At 32.6% G+C, this 22,615-nt stretch overlaps 3 protein-coding genes and 1 pseudogene across 3 annotated transcripts; all 4 read left to right on the forward strand.

Annotated features, from left to right (window-relative positions):
* Positions 1-2,935: 2,935 nt before the first annotated feature.
* On the forward strand, positions 2,936-7,071 carry LOC128197550 (uncharacterized; annotated as a pseudogene).
* A 6,779-nt stretch (positions 7,072-13,850) lies between these two features.
* LOC108341151 (formin-like protein 11) lies at positions 13,851-16,687 on the forward strand. Its single transcript, XM_017578806.2, has 4 exons — positions 13,851-15,022; positions 15,109-15,299; positions 15,458-15,693; positions 15,839-16,687. The coding sequence occupies exons 1-4, from the start codon at positions 13,851-13,853 to the stop codon at positions 16,544-16,546; spliced, it is 2,307 nt and encodes a 768-aa protein (XP_017434295.1). The 3' UTR covers positions 16,547-16,687.
* Positions 16,688-16,882: 195 nt separating this feature from the next.
* On the forward strand, positions 16,883-17,848 carry LOC108342356 (histone H2A.1). The gene is made up of 2 exons (XM_017580116.2): positions 16,883-17,342; positions 17,419-17,848. Exons 1-2 carry the CDS (start codon positions 16,944-16,946, stop codon positions 17,647-17,649), a joined length of 630 nt encoding a protein of 209 aa, XP_017435605.1. The 5' UTR covers positions 16,883-16,943; the 3' UTR covers positions 17,650-17,848.
* Positions 17,849-17,983: 135 nt separating this feature from the next.
* Positions 17,984-22,317, forward strand: LOC108342259 (putative protease Do-like 14). Its single transcript, XM_017580006.2, has 11 exons — positions 17,984-18,138; positions 18,233-18,314; positions 18,815-18,928; positions 19,015-19,179; positions 19,257-19,384; positions 19,757-19,968; positions 20,142-20,223; positions 20,357-20,499; positions 20,740-20,860; positions 21,558-21,650; positions 22,024-22,317. The coding sequence occupies exons 1-11, from the start codon at positions 18,124-18,126 to the stop codon at positions 22,138-22,140; spliced, it is 1,272 nt and encodes a 423-aa protein (XP_017435495.1). The 5' UTR covers positions 17,984-18,123; the 3' UTR covers positions 22,141-22,317.
* Positions 22,318-22,615: the final 298 nt, after the last annotated feature.

A 22,615-nucleotide genomic window follows, 5' to 3' on the forward strand; every position in this document is an offset into this window, starting at 1 on the left:
CCCACCTACCTAATTTTATTTTATTAAAATTTAATTTTAATTTCATAAAAAATATTTATTATTTTGTTTTTGCTTAAAAAAATTATTTAAGTTCCTTATTTTCAAAATTAATTAAACACCCATGTTGGAAGTGAAATTTGTTTAGATTTAAATTATAGAAAGTTTGTAATTTTTTTATTTTAAAAAAATTGTAATTAAGTGAGACAGTGAGCCAACCCGTTTACCCACCAACTCGTGGTGGGTCGAGCCAGGTTCGAATTTTTCTGGCTCGTTAATAAATGAGCCGGGTTGGGTTAGCTCACTAAGTGACTTACCCGTGGTGGGTCGGGCCGGGCCAGGTGACCTGTTTTGACAGCTCTATTAATATTTATGGAAAAAAATAAATTTATTTATGTTTTTGTAGATAATAAGGAAGGAGATAGAGAAGATGAACCATGAGTTAAACAAAAAGTTAACATAAAACTAATGTATTTCATTCAATTATTTATACGAATATTAAGTTTTAAAAATATTTTAATAAGTAAATTAAGATTTCTTAATAAATAGTGTTGGGATTTTTTTTTACTGGCAGGAAACTTCTTCTTAGTCTTGTTTTTTTATTTCTGAAAGATGAATTACTCATTTAAAAGACATGATATAACTTAAGATTTAATGTTTATGATTTTGGTTTTTCTTATATACCGCTCATATATATTTTTTTATTTAATGTGATATTTTTAATTTATTCTTGAATTCTTGAAAAATAAATTAAATATATAATTTTTTTAATAATCTTAAAATCATTGTTTATAAATCATCAACTAACGTATTTTAATGTAAAAAAGTAGAGACATTTTTGAACTTATAGCTTGATTATATGATAGATGAGTCAAACTTAAATTTATTTTCTAATATATAATATCCAACTTGATCATAATAAAGTTTATTAGAACTCATTTATTATTAGACTACTGTCGCATCATTATATAATATCTAGTCTTATAAATAAAATATTTATGCTTCTTAACAAAGATAGGATTAATGCAAGTAGGAACGGATATAAAGGAGCAGACGTGGATCTTGACTTCTTCTTTAAAAAGAAATATAAATTATATATATATACATGAAACGAATGTTTTTTACTGAATACCTTGTGTATTCTTAAAAAAGAAATATAAATTATACATATACACATGAAATGAATGTTTTTAATGACTATCTTGTATATTCTTAAAAAGACAGAGCTCAGAAAAATGCTGATAATATTACAATTAAATATTATTATTGCATTAATTTGTTTCTTCATACATTTAATATCTAATCATAGGAGCTTAATAATAATTTTATAATAATATAATAGAGTTACTTCTTTTGAGTGTAATTCTAATTCAAAAGGGTTTTACAGATAATTTAATATAGAGAAAATTTATGAATTGACAATAAAAATTTATTTTGATAATTTTATATAACAGAAAAAGTTGTATCTTAATACAAGTCTAACAACAATAAAAATTGATTTATCCATTGATCATTTAATTTAATTGATATTAACTTTACTTGTTTCAAGTGTTACAATTTATATTTTTTTTTCAGTTATGAAGATAGTAAAACATAGACTTAGAATTAATATGAAAGACAAATTTCTAACTAATTGTTTGATTACTTATATTCTATATTGAGAAAATAATTGCTCAAAAAAATAAATAAATTGTATTATTGAAGAACATTATGACATGAAACATCGTGCACAACTTAAACAAAAAGTATCATATATTTATTTATTATGATTTTATTTTTATTAAATTTTATTTCCTTTCAACCTTTTTTTCTTAAATTTATGGATCCTGAATGTAAGTTTCATCTTCTGAAAATTTAGAAGAAACTGAGTTTTGAGTTTCAGATAAAGGTTCTACCTTTCACATTGATATATATGTATTTTTTTTTCCAATATTGCGTCCTTTGTGCTCCACGAAATATCGGTTTTGAAGTCAAAGATTCAACCCGACAATTTGTTATGCATGCTTTGTATAAATGTATAAAAAATGCATAGAATAGTGATTTTGTGACCACATTCAACAATGAATTAAGACATTGATGAGAAAAATAAAAGATTTAAGATACATATACATTATAGTGGAGATGGTTGTTAGATAAAATGCACATAACTATGCTTGACCCAAATTAAGAAAAGTCAGATATTGCTTTGACTTTTACGTTTGGGAAATAACTTAAATTCTAAAATTCCTTAAAAAATCGATTTTCAACTTTAGCCATATCAATTTTAGTTTCAATAAATTACCAACTTAATATTTTTTTTTATGATCTGAATAATTTTATATCATTACTTATTCTTATTTTCTACGAAAACATTGTTGAAAGTTTCACATCGACTAGAGATAAGGCCAATTCATAATTTATAAATGGGTGCAAATCTCACCCTACAAGCTCGTTTTGTAGGGTTGAGTCACGCTTAAAGTCCACTTTTAACATGGTATCAGAGCTAGAGTCTATCCTAGCGATATTTGTTGTTTGCTGGGCATATTGTTCCACCTGCTATCGGGCCGCTATCGGACCACCAATTAAAAATGTCTAATCCCACGCTCGAGATGTATATACCTCAGCGTGAGGGGGGTATGTTGGAAGTCCCACATCGACTAGAGATAAGGTCAATTCATAGTTTATAAGTGGGTGCAAACCTTGTCCTACAAGGCGGTTTTGTGGGGTTGAGTTAGCCTTAAAGTCCACTTCTAACATAGTATAATGTTGCATTATTATAGAATTATATTAGAGTAATTATAGGAATAAAATAACACAATTATAGATACTCTCTCTTGTATATCTCTCTGGTTTTTTATTCAAAATAATAAGACAATTTTTCTCCTTTTTTTCTTCCTTTTACATGGTATTAGGAGCAGGAATGATCCTCTGCTAAATTTTTTTTTCTATCCTTATTCCCATGGCTAACTATGGAAATGAATCAAATTCCAATAGTTTTTATTCTCTCCATCATTCTGACCATCCTGGAATGGTTCTTGTTTCCAAATCTCTAGATGGAGACAACTATTTGACTTGGCGTAGAGCCATGATCATCTCTTTGTATGCAAAATCCAAATTGGGTTTCGTTGATGGAACTCTTACGACACCTTCTATTGAGGCCAAACCAGAAGAATATATAGCATGAAAAAAATGCAATGACATGGTGTTATCTTGGATCTTTAATTCTTTGGCACCTGATATTGTAGATAGTGTGATTTTCTATGACACTGCTCATGAAGTTTGGGCATATCTTCAAAATCGTTTCTCTCAAAGCCATGCACCACGAATTTTTCAGATTGAGAGAGACATTGCTTGCTTAGCTCAAGATCAACTGACAGTTGCAGCCTATTACACCAAGTTAAAAAAAATTATGGGATGAGTTAGGCTCCTATAGTAATGCAACCTGCACTTGTGGAGCTGACAGTAAAAGGCGCAAATTGATGTAGTTTGTTATGGGGTTGAATGACTCTTATAGTGCTATTCGTGGCCAACTCCTTTTAATGAATCCTTTGTCTGATGTTACACAAGCTTATTCTTCCATCATTAATGAAGAAAAACAAAGACATTTAGGCACCGCACGTGACACAATAGAAGCTTTAGCCATGGCTGTTCAAAAAAATGAAGTAGTAGCCCTTGTTGTTTGACGCAAACAAGGCGTTTCTTATCGTCTTAATTCATCTAATCAAAAGTCGATGCATTGTTCTCACTGTGATAGAGATCATCATACAAAAGACACATGTTGGAAGTTACATGGTTATCGTCCTGAACACCCAAAGCATGGAGCAACCAAGAATGCTTACTCTAAGCACAATGGGAGTAGTTAGTCTTTAGCTAATATTGTCACAGCGACTCCAATGATGCAACAGATGCAGTTTGCAATGCATGGATTAACTGAATTGCAACTCTAACAAATGTTGACTATTATACAGGGTAATGAATCATCTCAATAAGCTAATCTTAAGGCCAACAATGCCAATGTTTTTTCAGGTTTATCACCACCCAAACTTATTATTGATAGTGGGGCTACCGATCACATTATGCCAAATGGTGACCAGGCCCTAATTATCTCTATTGGCACTCTACCTTTGAGCCTAATTGTTTGTTTAAAAAATGTGTTTGGAGTGCCATCTTGCAAAGTAGATTTGATTCGGTAAGTCGAGTCACACGAGATTTAAACTGTTCAGTAACTTTTTTTCCTTATGGGTGTATTTTGCAGGATTTGATGACGAGGATGACAATTGGTTTGGGTAAACAACAAGGCAGACTTTATTACTTGGTTGCAATGACATCAAATAAAACTCACGTTCAATCCCTAGCAGCCCATGCTATCAAGTCATCTCCTCCTTCAAAAACTTCTACTACCTTATGGCATCGACGACTAGGACATCTATCTCCATCTAGATTAGACTTCATGGCTAAAACTTTGTTAAATCTCTCTTTAGAGTCAAATAAAACTTGTGATGTTTGTACTCTTGCAAAACATACACGACTTCCTTTTTCAACTAGTTCAATTTCTTCCATTAAACATTTTCAATTAATTCATTGTGATATTTGGACCATATAAAATTTCTTCTCTTTCTAGTGCTAGGTATTTTTTGACTATTGTGGATGATTTTTCTCGCTTTACTTGGGTTTTTTTCATGCACCATAAAAGTGAAACCCAACATCTTCTTACCAATTTTTTTTCTTTTCTCAAAACTCAATTTAATACCAATATAGCCAATATTCGGGTTGACAATGGAAAGGAATTTTTTTCTTTGCGAGATTTTTTCAACAACAAGGTACCACTTACCAACATTCTTGCACTTACACACCACAACAAAATGGGGTTGTCGAGCGCAAACATAGACATATCCTTGAGTCAGCACGAGCTCTTCATTTTCAAGCTCATCTTCCTTTACAGTTTTGGGCAGAATGTGTTTCCACTACTGTCCATATAATTAACCGGTTGCCCACACCTCTTCTTTCAAACAAGACACCTTTTGAGCGCCTATATAGTAAAATCCCTTCTTATTCACACATTAAAGTTTTTGGATGTCTTGCTTATGCTACTAATGTTCATGTTTCTCATAAGTTTGCTACTCGTGCCCAAACATGTTTTTTCTTGGTTATCCTCTTGGTAAAAAAGCTTACAAGTTATATGATCTTGAAACTCACCAAGTCTTCACTAGTTGTGATGTTGTCTTCCATGAGGGTAGTTTTCCGTATGAATCCATTGACAATCCCCCAACCACCCTTGACCCTGCCATACCTAATGTTATCCCAGATAATCCTCCGTCTGAGAGTCCTTCATACACTCAACCAACACCTACAGAAAATAGACTTGTGCCTCCCATTACTTCCCCACATATGGTTCCCTTGCGTCGTTCTCAACGATCTCATGGTCCTCCTGCAACATTGCAAGATTATATTTGCAATCAGGTAATGTCTCCCGACCCATTGTCATCCCTATCATCTTTTCCAAATAAAGGTACACGATATCCTCTCTGCAATTTTATCTCTTATGATCGTTACACACCTCAACATCGTTCTTTTATTGCCGTTATTACTAATGATATTGAACCTACATGTTATGATCAAGTTGTTTCTCACACTCATTGGCAAGAGGCAATGAAATCTGAGTTGGCTGCTTTTGAGGCCAATAATACTTGGTCTATCACCACTCTTCCTCCTAGAAAATAGGCTATTGGTTGTCGTTCGGTGTACAAAATCAAGCACAAATCTGATGGTTCTCTTGAACGGTATAAGGCGCGTCTAGTTGCAAAGGGATATACCCAACTAGAAGGTATCGATTATCATGACACTTTTTCACCTACTGCTACAATACGTTGTTTTTTAGCTTTGGCTGCTGCTCAACATTGGTCTCTTCATCAGCTTGATGTCCATAATGCTTTTCTTCATGGTGATCTTTCTGAAAAAATCTATATGTCCCTTCCTCCTGGTTTTTAGCGACAGAGGGAGAATCTTGTGTGTCGCCTCAACAAGTCCTTATATGGATTAAAAATGGCCTCTCGTCAATGGTTTACCAAATTCTCTACAGCTATTCAAAGTGTTGGTTTTATTCAATCAAAAGCAGATTACTCATTGTTTACATGTATAAAAGGCAAGTCTTTTACAACTTTGTTGATCTATGTTGATGATATTCTCATAACTGGTAATGACCCTATTACAATATTCAATCTTAAACAATTCCTACACAATCATTTTTGGATAAAAGATTTGGGTGATCTTAAATTTTTTCTGGGTATTGAGGTCTCTCGTTCTAAGAAAGGTATTTTAATATCACAAAGGAAATACGCTTTGGAAATTGTTAAAGATGGTGGGTATCTTGGAGCTAAGCCCGTGGATTTTCCCATGGAACAAAATATAAAGCTTTATGATGAAGGAAAATTATTAAAGGACCCGTCAATATATAGGCGATTTGTTGGTCGCTTAATTTATTTAACAATTACCTATCCTGAGCAGATTTATGCACGCTCCATGCAAGCCTCATATGAAAGTTACAATGCGTGTGCAACGATATTTAAAAAATAACCCAGGTCAAGGTCTTTTTTCCCTTCACAAAATGAATTATCTTTGCGTGCTTTATGTGATTCAGATTGAGGAGGTTGCCCAGTATCCCGAAAATCAACTACAGGTTATTGTGTTTTTTTGGGATCTTCCCTTATCTCTTGGCGAACAAAGAGGCAGAAGACGGTTTCTCTATCCTCAGCAGAAGCAGAATATAGAGCATTGACTAGTACTTGTTGCGAGTTGACTTGGTTACAATCATTGTTGAAAGATTTACGGATATTGCATCCTAAATTGACATTGTTGTATTGTGACAATAAAACAGGCTTACACATTGCAGCTAACCCGGTTTTCCATGAAAGAACTAGACACATAGTGATGGATTGCCACTTCATTCGTGATAAGATTCAGGATGGCTCAGTCGCAACTAAATATGTACCTTCAGCTGAACAACTTGCAGATGTGTTCACCAAACCACTGGGAAAAGAAGTGTTCTCTATCATGAAGCGCAAGTTGGGAGTTCTTAATATTCACTCTCCAACTTGAGGGGGAGTGTTAGAAAATAAATCATATCCTGAGATTTATGAGAGAATATATTGTTATTATTATCCATATTAAATAGCTGATTGACAGGATTAATGTTGCATTATTATAGAATCATATTAGAGTAATTTATAAAAATAAAATAACACAATTATAGATACTTTCTCTTGTATATATCTTTGATTTTTTATTCAAAAATAACAAGACATATTTTCTCCTTTTTATTTTCTTCCTTTTACATAGACTCAATATGTTTCATGTAGAATATATATATATATATATATATATATATATATATATATATATATATATATATATTTACATATACATATATAATATACATATATATATTTACATATATACATATACATATATAATATACATATACATATATACATATATACATATACATATATAATATACATATACATATATACATATATACATATACATATATAATATACATATATACATATACATATATAATATACATATATACATTTACATATATACATATACATATATAATATACATATACATATATACATACATTTATATATATATATATATATATATATATATATATATATATATATATATATATATATATATATATATGAATGAATGAAAGCAAGAAAGAAAGTAAGTGAGTAAATGTCAAAAGTTTAACATTTTTCTTACCTAATCATTTAATGTTTTCTTATTTATTTTTTAGTTTTAAATTTGTTTTATATTTTAAAAAAAATACTCGATGCAATTCGTTTCTTAGAATTACTGTTAAGGTTATCTAAACAAAGAACTCACTTATTTTATACATTTATCGTCCAATTTAATGTACAAAATAAAGGAATGGATTTTTTTAAAAAAAAACGAAGAAGACATTGAATAAAAAAAAATTGAATTATTGTTAAAATACAGGGAAATATTTTTTTTATCAAATCTATAAAAATCTAATTCGTACTTTAAAACCAAGAAGAGATTGTCTCACTTATTTTAAAATTAAATATTTTTTTTCTAAATATGTTTTGTGAACTCAAACTAATTTTAAAAATTAAGTTTCTACCTATTTTGTCTTTAAATTAAATTATATATCTATCTTGACTTTACATATAGGAAAGTTGAATAAAATTTTCCAAGTGAAGACCGTTCTTGAAAGTTATATTATAATCTGTTTCGATAAATATTTTCGGGATCAAGGGACTAACCTTCTATGATTAGCACTGTTTGAGTATTTGAGAGTAGTGTAGAATGAGTAATGCGTAAGTGAAAACATACCTCGCTTTTGGTCCTGTCAATGTATTTATAAGTGTTTCATAGATCAAATAAAAACAGTCTTACTTGGAGATTCGGTTAGTTATTCATAAACGACTTTATCAATATCTTCAACCAAATATTTTGGTTTATCAATATCTTTAACCAGATATCTTTAACTATTTTATCATCCACACTGGACTATTGGCCCAGTAACAACTTAAGCGCTTACCCAATTACTATTTGAAGTAGCTTATTAGCACTGTAGGCCCAATTACAGTCCAAACCATTTGACAAATGGCAAATAGACCGATCAGCCTTATTCAATAACCGCTCGGTCAATATTTCATACGATACATAATCTATTAACTTGAAAGTTATATTATAATCTAATAAGACCTTTATCACATAAAAAGAACTTTATATATTTGTTAAAATAATAATTTACGTTATTTTCATAAAGTAAAGAAATATTATAGAAATATTGACCGTTATAATCATAAACACCAACATAGATCAATCACATAATAACACGTAAATGGTGTTAAAGTATTATAGAAAAATGTTGTGAAAGTATTATTATCTTTTATCTAAAAGAAAAAGTCAAAAATATCTACTTGTTAGACTACGGAAACAGAGAAGGAGCAGGTGTTGGTTGCGGAAGAGAGGCACAGAAGGAAAAAATGTGTATGTGTTGATAATAAACATAACACATGCCAACTTAGGAAAGAGACAAGAACTAGGTTTCCACAAATCACTGACTCATACGGAATGATTTAGATTAATTGTAGCATGTTCTTGTGAATTTTGAACAGAAACTGACGAACACGTTGAGGATGAAGAAACCATGATTAATTAGCATTACGTAGCACGCAACAGATAACATTGTAGGGTTGGTCTGTTAGCATTTGTGTAACCAACAGAAACCATGAATTTTCATGTTAAAATATTTTCGTCTTCCTCTTTGCATCGTGAAGCTGTCGGTTTATTACACCAAAAAGGCTTTTGACCAGAATAATCATTCTTGGAAAATATATATATTATGAATCGTTCAATTTAACCAACTGAACGCAATTAAATACAGAGAACTCATAATAATAAATAATTGTAAGATGCTATTATTATATTCGGACTTCTTCTACGTACTGCTTTACTTGGAATTATTAAAGCATATGTTTTTTCTTCTTATAATAGAGAAAAATCAAAACCTAAGATCGACGTTCTAGAATACTTCTATTTATTTATTTATTCTTCTGTTTAATTTGTCACAAAGTCGAATTATGGAAGCGCAGATGTTGTCTTGGCATAAATCAAAACCTAACACCTTTTTGAATAACAACACACATTTTAAAATGAAATACACGCTTTTGTGACGAAAACTAAATGAACCCTGCCACATGTGTGTGTGTATATATATAAATCAGGAAAAAATATACTATATATATACACACATTTCTTCTTGTCTTTTTAATTGTTGGATTATGAGAAAAACTATTTGGATGTTTTCAAAGTTGAAGATGTTATTCTTTGTTGTTATGTTTTAATTTGCCTAAGTTTTACTTGGTCTTCATTTAATTTGCACTCGTGTATTTATTATGAATTACAAATAAAAAATAAAGTAAATATTTTATTGTCGTCAAGAAAGTCTATTGTGTTTATTAAATTCTACATGTAACCAACTATAATAAAATCATTAAATTATCACCAATTTACAAGACTAGAAATAGTTGGCCTTAACTAAACTAGATATCATCAATTAAAAATGATTAACATTTAAAATAGTTTTTTATTATTAATAAAAAATTATAATTATTAATATTTAAAATAATGTCTAATATTAACTATTGAATATTAGATTCTAAATTTGTTTTTAATTAATTAGAAACTATTTTATTGGAGATTTAAGTTAAAATAATATCAAATGAATGTGAAAAATTTGTTAGTATTAACTTAAAATAAACATAAAGTTGTTTTGAATTTTTTGGGGAGTTCAGCTTTACTAAGAACTAGTGTTTAGTTAGAGACTTCAAAATAAAGAATGAATGCTGACAGAATTTTTGGGTGGAATTTGTAATTAATGTATATTGTTAAACTAGAAAAGTGAGACATTTAAATTACAGACATTTATAATGTCAATGTAAAAGTAAATGATGGAGAAATTACAATATCTTACTTGCATTTTCTCACGAGAGAATAATATGGAAAATTTATAGTTTTAATTATTTCTTGTAGTTTTAATTATTCGTTGGCCTTATAGGAAAACTAGTGTCTTAATCTTTGCAACCGATGAGATTTTAAAAATTATAATGTATTTATTGTAACAGTATAAAACTATTAGAAATAAAACATTACATATATCATAACTTATCAGAAATTACAAACTTTCATGAAAAAGATCTTATATTTGGAGAACAAAACTTTAATTATGTTGTTACTTCACCCTCAACCTCATGCTCAAAAGTTTGAAAAGACATCTTTCCTAAGCTGATCATCTCAAAAGAGAATACACACAGACAAACAAAGACAGAAACAAGGGTAAGCTAGTGGTAAAACATCATATACAATAAAAATTTTATTATACATTATACTACACACATAATAAACATACATCATAATCATATCACAACATTAGACTTAACTTATTTAGATACATTATGAATGTCGAGCTATGGTAGTTCCTGCACTTATGGTAGCCTCTTCAGCTCTACAGAGCCCTTGTCAATGAGTTTCACCATACCACACATAAGATTAGTCCTCAAATGCCCTTTTGCCAAATGAAGAAAGGTCCCTCCAGTTAAGACCTCCTACTACTCTCCACGACAAACCATCAATCTCTACTTGAGTTAAGGTTATTGAGAGCGTCAGGATAATACAGGGCCCCACTAATTACCAAAGGATAGCCCTTGCAGAATTTCACCTACTAATTGTTGTAGAAAAGCTGACAAAATAGTATTTCCTAAGACGTGTAGTTTCATTGTCCTTAAGGACTTATCCGCGGTGTATTGTGCAAGTCTCTCACGATACAACATAAACTTACCAGAATATTTATAAGGATCTCAAAACTAGCAAGGATATCTAAAAAGAGTATAAAATAAGTCCATAATATTAGAAAAAGAGCTAAAGAATGAAACTAAGAAGAAAGGAGAATGAGAAAAACTGATTTTGATGTGTTTTGGAATGGAGGAAGAATTCTCTATTTATAGAGCTAGAAAAGAATAAAATCAATAAAAGACAATAAAAGCAATGAGCAACTTAAAATTTTCTATCGTTGCTTAATAAATTGTTTTTTTTTACTGTTGCCCATATCAACGTACGTTCCAAATCAACGTTTTAACTTTTGCAATATTAAAATATTATAACATTAATCCACTAATTCTAGACCAATTTCTCACTAGCATTCTAACTTATTACCAAATCACAATTTGACATGAGTTTTAACCAAATCAAGCAATTCAAACAACACACCATCATAATAACCATAATAGATTTCAATATTGATTCAATAAACTAAAATAACTCTTTAAATCATTCACAGACCATCAAAACAATAACTCATACAACAAGCAATCACACAATAATTTCTCATACCAACTACTAATCTCAAATCAATTTCAACATGCATAACATTTATCAAAGCATCAACAACATTAAAAAACGATAGTTAGCTTCTCTTACCTTATAGATGATCAAACCATTTTAAAAGGCTTAAAACAATACCAAATACACTGGAACCCCTATATGCTCCTACGAACAACGAAAACATGATCAAAGCATACCATTAGGATCAGTGATCAACAAAGAGTTTTATGGAAGAGTCATACATCACATACAACTACGAAAAGCTTACATGCAAAAAGGAAAACGAAACTGTCAAAGAAATAAGCAAAAACCAACTTACTTTATTTGAGAAACTGATCGATCCAAATTGAAGAGCTCGTCACAAGGATCACTTCTACAGTATTGATTTTTCAATTATGCAAATAGAAGACAGGAAATTCTAAAGAGAAGTAAAATACTATAGAAAAGTAATTTCTATAGAGGCAATATATTTTAAAATTATGTTCGTTACGAAACTATTTATATTAAAATATTTCAATATTAAAATAATCGAATATCACTGTATCAAGCTAGTACCACTTCTAAAATGTCATTTTTTCTATATCTTTACAAAGAAAATAATTATTCGTAAAATATATTAATAAATATGTTTATTGTTATTTATTATGATTTTGTTATTGTTTATATTATTATCTATTATTAATTATTATGATTTATATTATTATTTATTATCTTTTATAATGAATAATTTAATTGGATTTAAAAAGTGCGGTTAATTCTTCATTTGAGATAAACTAAAAACAATGATGATAATCTTAATTTCTATCATACATAAAAATAATATAACAATGATGACAATAATAACCAAACATTATAAAGTTGTGTATCAATTCTAACTTCTTATTTCATATACTGATTAATCTCTTCACATATTTTTTTTTTTTTCAAATTGAACGTCAAATGTAGGAGAATTCAACACTTTTGAACTTCAGACATGAATATTTGGATCAACACTTTGCAGAAACTCAGAAGATATATCCAGAGGTGATGAGAGAGTTATGGAAGAATGCCAACGTTGCAGAAGACTACAGCATTGCATCCAAAATGCTGGGGTGCCCTGTTATACCTCAACCTGAACCAACCATACAAGACCTTATAGCCAGAGACATCTTCGACCTTGCCTTTGTAGAAAGTCTAACCACAGAAATATGTAACTTCACCAACCCATTTTGCAGGGTTCCAAAACCTGCAAAATGCAAAGTAGTTTAACATAGTAAAATTCACATCAGAAAGTTAGGACTATTGGTCCCCCCAAGTGGGCCATCTGTTCTCTTTGATGGGTTTGGATGGAGAAATCTTGTTGAATCACCCGTATAGAGTTTTCCAAGTTCAACAAACTGGACCCACTGTCAACTTCTACGTCGTTTGCATTATGTGACTCTTTAACTACTGAAAATCTTTATCCAACTGCAACGATCGTGACTCAAATTATCAGATTCTGTACTTTTTGATCCTGAATTTATCAATAAGAAAAGGAGAGGTGTTTGATCACGACAAACAAGAGCATTAGTCAGTAGCTCCCATTTACTTCATGACAAAATAGCTTTAAGAAACAAAACAAAAGCATTAAGTCAAGGTAGTGGCCTAGTAGAGAAGATTTTTCCACTCTTATGCCTTAGCAGTACAATTATGTTATGCATATAGGTTGATAGAATTGATTATGGTGAGAACTGAGATGAGGTTTTTAGTTCCCTAAGAGGGAAAAATACAGCAACAACTACCAGGCTCAACGATTCCTTGGAGTGGCATCAAAGACACACTTCTGGATCTTCTTCACCCAAATAACAAGTCTTGTTTTCCCTCCTTGAGAAAGTAAATGGAACAAAAAGAAAAACAGATTTTAAAGAGAGAAAAGTTTCATTGATGTCTTGAGAACTTAGAAAATACCGAGTCTTGGTTTTTTGAGACTCAACATGAGGTTCATGTTCATCATTACCTTGTTGTTCTTATCATTGCAAAGAGCCAACATTTTGGCTGTGGCTGCCGCGTGGAATGCAGTAGGAAATGAAAATCAAATCAAGAAAACCTCAGGGGATGATGGGAATGAAAACAAGGAAACTCCTAGACTTGAAAACTTCAGAACTTTGCTTGGACTCAAGTCACCCAACAGGTTTCATACAAGAAGGTCTTGCTATAGCGTTTTTTACTCTGACTTTGTCTCCCTCTCGGCTTCTCTGTCATCCAAAACCCAAGCCGAGGCTCCGAATTCGGAGCTGCACGTGCATCCTGGTTCCTATCAATCACTTAGAAGCATGCCGCTTCACAAGATTCAACAACAAGATAGAGGTAGCTCAAATAGAACAACACTAGTAGCTGTTGTAGTATCTGGTGGAGTTGCTACCTTAATCTGTGCACTTGGGTGTGTCTGTGTTTGCAAGAGATTTGGAAATCAGAAATGGAAACCCAATAGGACAATGCCACTCTTTAGCAAACACGGAAGAACAGGAGGTACGTGCCATAATTCATCAAGCAATGCGAGTTTAAACTTTGATCCTGATTTGCTTTCCTTGAAACAAACTTGTGGGACACAAAGCAGCACTTCAAGCCGTAGTTCCCTAAAACGTGCAATTAATGAGGAGAAAGTGTTGAATCAAGAAGAACATGACAATGCCAGCACTGGCAGTTCTTCCACCAAGGAAACTCTATCTGTTCACGATGATTTGGAATATGATGGTGGCAAAGCTTCCTCTGCAGAAAGAACTGTCCCTGAAGAATGTCATTCATCATCAGATTTCGAAAGTTTTCATTCATGTGTTGAAACAGAATCACTGTTTCTTTCTCCTGGAAATTTAATTTCTGCGACAACTCAATTTCCTTGTTCTTCTCACGGTTCAACTTCAAAGGTAGAATCTAACCAATCACCATCCATACCAAAAGACGAAGAGCAAAAGAGGAGTGGAACTTCTCAACCTAGCATTCCTCCCCCGCCAAGTCCACCTCCGTTTTTGAAAGGAAACATGAACAGTGTGATCAAAACCCCACCTTCTCAACAACTGCCAAAACTCAAACCACTTCACTGGGACAAAGTAAGAGCCACGCCAGATCGAACAATGGTGTGGGATACGCTTCGAACAAATTCGTTTGAGTAAGCTCTTTCTCAAAATTAGCAAGTACTATGTCTTGTATCTGTTTTTAGTTTCACCGTTTGAGAAAATGATGAAATTTAATCAGGTTGGATGAGGAAATGATCGAGTCACTCTTTGGCTACAATTTACAGAATTCAACAAAGAACTACGAAACAATAAGTAAAACCCTCTCCCCTAAGGAGCATGTACTCGAGCCAAAACGGCTGCAAAATATAGCAATACTCTCTAAAGCTCTAAATATCACGGCAGAAGAAGTGTGTGAAGCTCTAATACTAGGTAAAGGATCCTATTTTATAAACATGTATAATAATTTAGGCTTTGACCCCCAAACTTTTAACAAACGGCATGCATGCACCTTTACATCTACACCATATGCTACGGATAAAATTAATGATGCTGAGTGAAAAGTCTTACAAAGTAGTAAATAAATGCAGGGAAGGGTTTGTCTCTGCAACAACTGGAGGCACTGGTAAAAATGGTACCAACGAAAGAAGAAGAGGACAAGCTATTGAACTACAAAGGATCTATCAATGAACTTGGGTTCGCTGAAAATTTCGTGAGAGTAATGCTTAGCATACCATTTGCTTTTCCACGAGTGGAAGCCATGCTTTACAGAGAAACTTTCGAAGATGAAGTTACTCACATCAGCAACTCTTTCAAAATGCTAGAGGTAGCAGCAAAATAATCAAGACCCTTTATTGCAATCTTCTTGAATATTACAAAGAATCATGAAACTATGAAGCCATGTTTGTCTTACTTCAAAAATTGTGTTTTTTGACCATGTATAATATTCATTGTGTTTTTTGTGACACCAGGAAGCATGCAAGGAACTAAGGTCAAGCAAGTTCTTCTTGAAATTGCTGGAAGCAGTGCTGAAAACAGGAAACCGCATGAACGTGGGGACAACAAGGGGAGGTGCTAGAGCTTTCAAACTGGATGCCCTTCTCAAGCTTGCTGATGTTAAAGGAACAGATGGTAAAACCACCCTGCTCCATTTCTTTGTTCAGGAGATAGTTCGCTCAGAAGGGACCAAAGCTTCAAAGAACATCATGGGACAGAAGAGTGAAAAGAGAACGGAGGAAGAGGAGGAAGAAGATTATAGAAGAATGGGACTAAAACTTGTGTCTGGTCTTAGTGCTGAGTTATGCAATGTTAAAAAGACTGCGACAATTGACTTAAACGTGCTTGTAAGTTCTGTCTCGAACTTATCAAGTGGGTTGGCTAACATGCAGAAGCTAGTAAAAGGGTTGTTGTGTGAAGATGAAAAAAACAAGAGCTTTGTGATTTCTATGAAGTTGTTCCTGAATTATGCAGAAAGAAAGGTGCAAGAGTTGCATGGAGATGAAGCTAGAGTGATGGGTCGGGTAAAAGAAGTAACAGAGTATTTTCATGGGGATGTGAGTGACGAAGAGTCGAATCCACTTCAAATATTTGTAATAGTAAGAGACTTTCTGGGTATGGTAAATAATGTGTGCAATGAGCTTAAAAGGTCTATCAAATCCCCTCGCACTATTTGGATTTAGTAGAAAGCTTTCTCTTTCTTGTGTGTTTATATGCTTTGGTATCATGGCTAATGTAAACCTTATGTTTGGGATTGAATGTATGTATATTTCTTTAAAAATCATTCACAATTCAAATACGAATCTTTTAGGCTTTCTTTTCAATTATAACTTATGTTCAAGCTTTATAAATGTTTTCATCCATTTCAAATTTCATTTTTTATTTTTGATGTTTTCTTTTTTCATAATTTTAGTTTTTTAAGATTTACTATTTCTTTTGTTTGATGACATCCCATTAAATATATAAACCTTTTTTTAATATATAAATTACCAGTGAAAAATGCATCAAATATATAAATTAAATAAAACTATTATGGAACCATTTTTAATCTCTTTTCCAATCTAATCGCTTAACCGTGACATGAATGAAGGCTTTGATAGAATCAAAGTAGCCTTAAAATCTTCAGGGCAAGATCGGAACATTTATAGTTTGATTGCAGTTTACATACAACGTCCCTCTTGTTTGGCTCAGTTATCAGAATTCCAAAAGGAAAAAGCTTATTTTTTTTTCTCGTTTTCCCTCCAAATGAGCAGTTTGGTTGGTAATTCAGACCAGGCAACAATGGAGGAGGCCACTTCCAAAGGCGTCGCCGGAAGAAGAGGCGAGAGGAAGAAAGCCGTTTCCAAATCTATAAAAGCCGGTCTCCAATTTCCGGTGGGCCGTGTCACTAGATATTTAAAGAAAGGTCGTTACTCCCGTCGATTAGGCGCCGGCGCTCCGATCTACCTTGCCGCTGTCCTCGAGTATCTCGCCGCTGAGGTAAATACTCAACGATTTATGTTTACCTCATAAAAATTGAAATCAATTAGTTGTTAATGGAAATTTTACAATGTAGGTGTTAGAATTGGCTGGGAATGCCGCACGTGATAACAAGAAAAATAGGATCAGCCCTCGTCACGTACTTCTGGCTGTGAGAAATGATGATGAATTGGGAAAACTTCTTCAAGGTGTGACAATACCGAGCGGTGGAGTGTTGCCTAATATTAATCCAGTTCTGTTGGCGAAGAAAAATACGTCTACTCCTGATGAAAAGCTCCCTACTCCCACATCGCCTACGAAGACATAGATGATTGATTCATTTTGTAAATCTTATTGCTAGATCTTTTAATTTTATTTAGTTCAGAAATTTGATGGCCATTTGCCTAACATATGGTCTTTTACTTTTGGTGTCACTTTCATGTTTTGGATATGATAATGGTTTAAATGTAGTCCTGTATTGAATTAAATCATTCATGAAAGAAGCTTTTTGTTACCTTAATCATTAATGGTTACCTTATTAATGGAATTGAAGCATAATTTGTAACGTTTGAACGGTGTAGTTACAATTGGAAGTTACGAAACAGAAAATTTGAGCGTGGATGGTTTATGCGACGTGGCTCTTGTTGGGCCATGGACGTTTGGGCCTTCCGTTGAGTTGGGGGCCTGTATTTTATTGTTACCGAAGGTTTGAGTTTGTCTTTTTTAATTTTGTCGTAAGTTTGTTTTTACTTTGTGAATTTGCCTTGCGAAGGGTGTGGTGATAACGACGGTGCGGACTGTCATGAGTGGCATTCTGGTATGAGTGTTATTTTGTGTTTGGTATTTATCTGTTTGAATCGTGACTATTGAAGTTAAAATTTCTGAACGGAAGATGAATTGTATGTGGGCAGAGAAGGTTTGGGCTCATCAGAACTGCGGCGATTGCAGGTTTTGGTTCTGCTGTCCTGTGCTGCAGTGCTGATGATCGTTTTAGTGAGTGCCTAACCTTTTATTATCCATATACGACTTAACCTTTTATTACCCATATACGATCGTTCTACATTGAGGAGAACGTTTTTTTAAGTACTCTCTATGTAGTTCTATGAAACAAACAATAATTTAGTTCTAATAGGGTCCTTAATTTCACTTTATTTATGGTTTTCTAGTTCCTATATTTCATAACTTTTTTCGAGGTTGTTACCTTCATGTGGGATAACAGCGCACAGTCTATTTAACAGATAGAAGTAGCTAAATTGAATTACTTTACTTAATCTTTAAAGTATTAAATTATTACTAGGTATCTATCAGGACCTTATGTTCTGCCAACATAATATACATAATCTCGGAGGTAATAATTATGATTGTGAACAACATTTCTGTTAATCATTAGTGGAGTAGTGGGTTGCTAAGTGAATTGAAAGAAAATGTCGTTTTATTATTTAGATGGAAGTAATATTGATGTTCTGCTAATGTGGCTTCAACATCAAATTCAGGAGCTTCCGTTGCAGTTCGAGTTCCTGGGCCATTACCAGATTCCCTATGGTTGACATTTCCAACGCTGTTTGATTCTCAATGTTTACTTTCTTCCCATAAATCTGGTTCCTCTGGTTCGTTCTTATTTTGCTTTTGAACTTGGTATATGCACAAATTTTTATGAGATGTCTGAATTATATATATAACTGAAAACATGTAGGAATTGATGCTCTTTATTCTTATAGAGTCGGTCCCATTCCTTCGTCTGATGTATCTGGGACTGTTGATGATAAGTCCAAGCCAAGTGATTATTTTGGTAGAGATACTATTGCAAATGCAGCTGCAAAAGTTGCGCCTGCTGTTGTTAATATCTCAACTCACCAAGGTATCTGTCTTGATATCTTTCAAACTTGAACTTTTGAGTTATGTCCTCTGAGTTGGCTTTTGAATTTCACCACGCAGATTTCTATGGTATTGTTAGCGGAAAGAGTATAGGATCGGGAACAATCATCAACAAGGATGGAACAATCTTGACATCTGCTCATGTTGTGGTTGATTTTATGGGTACAAGAGGTTCTGCCAAAGGGAAGGTTTGTCCACGTGCCAGGGCATACTTCTCAAACCTGTAAAATGTTGGTAGATTTGATATTGCTTTCCATGATGCAAAATGAAATGTGATACCTGTCGAAGTTGGATATTTTTCAAACACATCTCAAATGTATTAAGAGGAAATATAGGCATTTTTAGGATGCAGTTACTTGGCTTATTAAAATACTTTTACCATCATATTATTTTAGACTATTAATATGCAGACTTTTTGTGATATATTACCTTTCTATTCTCGCAAGTTTTAGTCTCCAGGGAGACATATCTAAATAATCACGACTTTGGAGTCTAGACATTCGTGTCTGAGTCTTACAAGTTTCATTAATGGGGATCTTAATATATCAATTATACTATAGATTGAAGTCACATTGCAAGATGGAAGAAAATTTGAGGGGAAAGTGGTGAATGCTGACCTGCATTCAGATATTGCTATTGTGAAGATCAACTCTGAAACACCACTGCCGGAAGCTAAACTTGGTTCGTCAAGTAGGCTACGTCCTGGAGATTGGGTAATAGCCTTGGGCTGTCCACATTCTCTTCAGAATACTGTCACCGCTGGAATTGTAAGGTACGAAGAAAAAATTCAGATTCAGGCGATAACAGTTGTCTCTCTGTATTAAGCCATTGAAAATTTGTTTTAGGTTATGCCATTTCACATGATCGATAGATTATGGTAGCTGTAAGAGACTCCTGATTGTCTTTTGAACTAAAGAAATTAATTTTTTATGATATTTTGTTTAGTTGTGTTGACCGCAAAAGTAGTGATTTGGGATTCAGTGGCATGCCGAGAGAGTATTTACAAACCGATTGTGCGATTAATATGGTAAGTCTTCCTCTTTTTCTCTCCTTTATTTATCCACCTACCCAACTATTTTTGCATGTGGTGTAATCATTGAATATTAACATGAATATCTGATCATTCTGATTGTATGTTTTCATCTGCTTCTGCGGTATAGGGAAGTTCTGGAGGTCCTCTTGTCAACATGGATGGAGAAATTATTGGGGTGAACATGATGAAATTGACTGCAGCTGATGGGCTGGGTTTTTCTGTACCAATTGATTCTGCGTCTAAAATTATAGAGCACTTCAAGAGAAGTGGGTATGTTTTAGGTTTTCATTTATATTATTATGAGTGTCATTCAAAAATGATGTTTTACTCTTCTGAGAAGAAGTTGATTTACTTGGAAAAAATCTTTTATTTTTTCACATTTTAAAAATTTATATTCCATAAACAAATATGGATTTAAATATATTATTTTGTCAATCATAATTTTGTAGTTGAGTTGAGCTTTTGCATATTATAGATTAAATCAATAAGTTTTATTTAACGTTTGTTCAGGAGAGTAATACGGCCTTGGCTTGGGCTAAAGATGCTTGATCTCAATGAGATGATTATTGCTCAGCTTAAAAAGCAAGATGCTTCATTCCCTAACGTCAGTAAGGGAATTCTTGTGCCAATGGTATGTGGCTAACTGATTCTTTTTGGATATCTACTTCTGTGGTCCTTCGGGTTCTTGTGTCTTTTTTAATCTTTCAATGGGCCGGATGCTGTTAGGTTAGTGGAATGCAATATGTTATCTTGAAACAAAGACTTTTTTCATTCACGGTTGGATTCATCCACAAGGATTTGATGGATGGGCGTGAGGACATGGTAGGCATTGGGGCTGATGGTCCAACATGTAAACATAAAGTTCGTTGGCATTTTTTCTTTTGGGAGAGTTCAGCTTTAATAAGAACTAATAGTGTTTTGTCATAGTTCACGTGGCCACAAGCTTATTACTTGTACCAGGCTGCTTTTTTAGCAATGACTCCCTGTATTTAGTTTGTGGTTTCAAATTAAGGGATGGATGTTGAGAGAAAGATCAGGTGGAATTTGTGTATTAGTGAAAGAAATTAAATAGTACATTGTGAAACTAGAAAATTAAGACACTAAAATGACAGGACCTTCAGGTTCTTACAATGTTAATGTAGAAGTAAATGATGGAGAGACTACAAGATCTACTTGTGATGAGACAATAATATGAAATATCTGTAGTTATCCTTATGAATTGATTCTTTTTGTGGGATAACATGTTTTGCACTCATTAATGCTACTCAAGCATTAAAATACTTGAAATCACCTATTTGTCTGAAGGACCTTTCAATGCTTTTTACTAGGTAACTCCTAGATCTCCTGGAGAGCGTGCTGGGTTCTGTCCTGGTGATGTTGTCATTGAATTTGATGGGAAGCCTGTGGAAAGAGTAAAGGAGGTAATGATATATGTATATATATATATATATATATATATATATATATATATATATATATATATATATATATATATATAATGTAATTATTTAAATTTTTGTTTTAATATTGTTATTGACCAAAACTGGTTTCTTGTATGTTGGGAGTCCTGTAATGAAAGTGTTGGTTGAGTTTAAACTTATTTGTTTAGTTTAAATGAATAAGTTGGTATGAACTTAAAATGAGATGAATATAATGTCACAGCGTGTGTATTGTGTAAGATATTGCGGACGAGTAACGAGTGCTACTGGTGTGGGAATTCTTGAGTATTAAAAAATCTATAAATGGATTGCACTTGAATTTTATGACTCTTGAATTTATTCTTGATTATCACAGGTTATTGAAATATTAGGCGACAAAGTTGGGGTACCCATAAAGGTTGTAGTAAAAAGAAAGGGTGATAAATTGGTGACTTTAACTGTGATTCCTGAAGAAGCCAATCTCGATATCTAGAAGAATGAAGATTGTAATTACGTAGTGTTTCTACTATTTTGGTGTTGTAACCATTTCTCACCCAACCGTACTCCTGTTTTTTCTTTTTTCCTTTTTTTTTTGTAATTTTGTGATGTGTTTGTGATGTTGAATTTGAGGCAATTTTTGTGGTGTTTCATTGAAAGTTCCTTGTCTCCATTCTTTTTTTATTGGTACTTTATTTTATGTTTAATTGAATTATCCTTTACTTAAAGGATGTCCATTTGCAATTTCAAAGTTTTTTTATTTCGTCTATATTTTTTTTGTAAGTTTTTAAATTTCTATCTTGTCAATAATTTGATAATCTCAAAATAAATATTTTGGTAGTGTGTCCTTATTTTGTCAATAATTTGATAATCTCTAATTAAATGTTTGTTCCTATGCTGTTTGGCACTGATGTCACATTGCAATTTACACTTCTGATTTTATTATTATTTGCCAATGAAGTGATGTTCAA

Source organism: Vigna angularis, chromosome 6, assembly GCF_016808095.1.
Source record: "Vigna angularis cultivar LongXiaoDou No.4 chromosome 6, ASM1680809v1, whole genome shotgun sequence".
NCBI classification, from domain to species: Eukaryota; Viridiplantae; Streptophyta; class Magnoliopsida; order Fabales; family Fabaceae; genus Vigna; species Vigna angularis.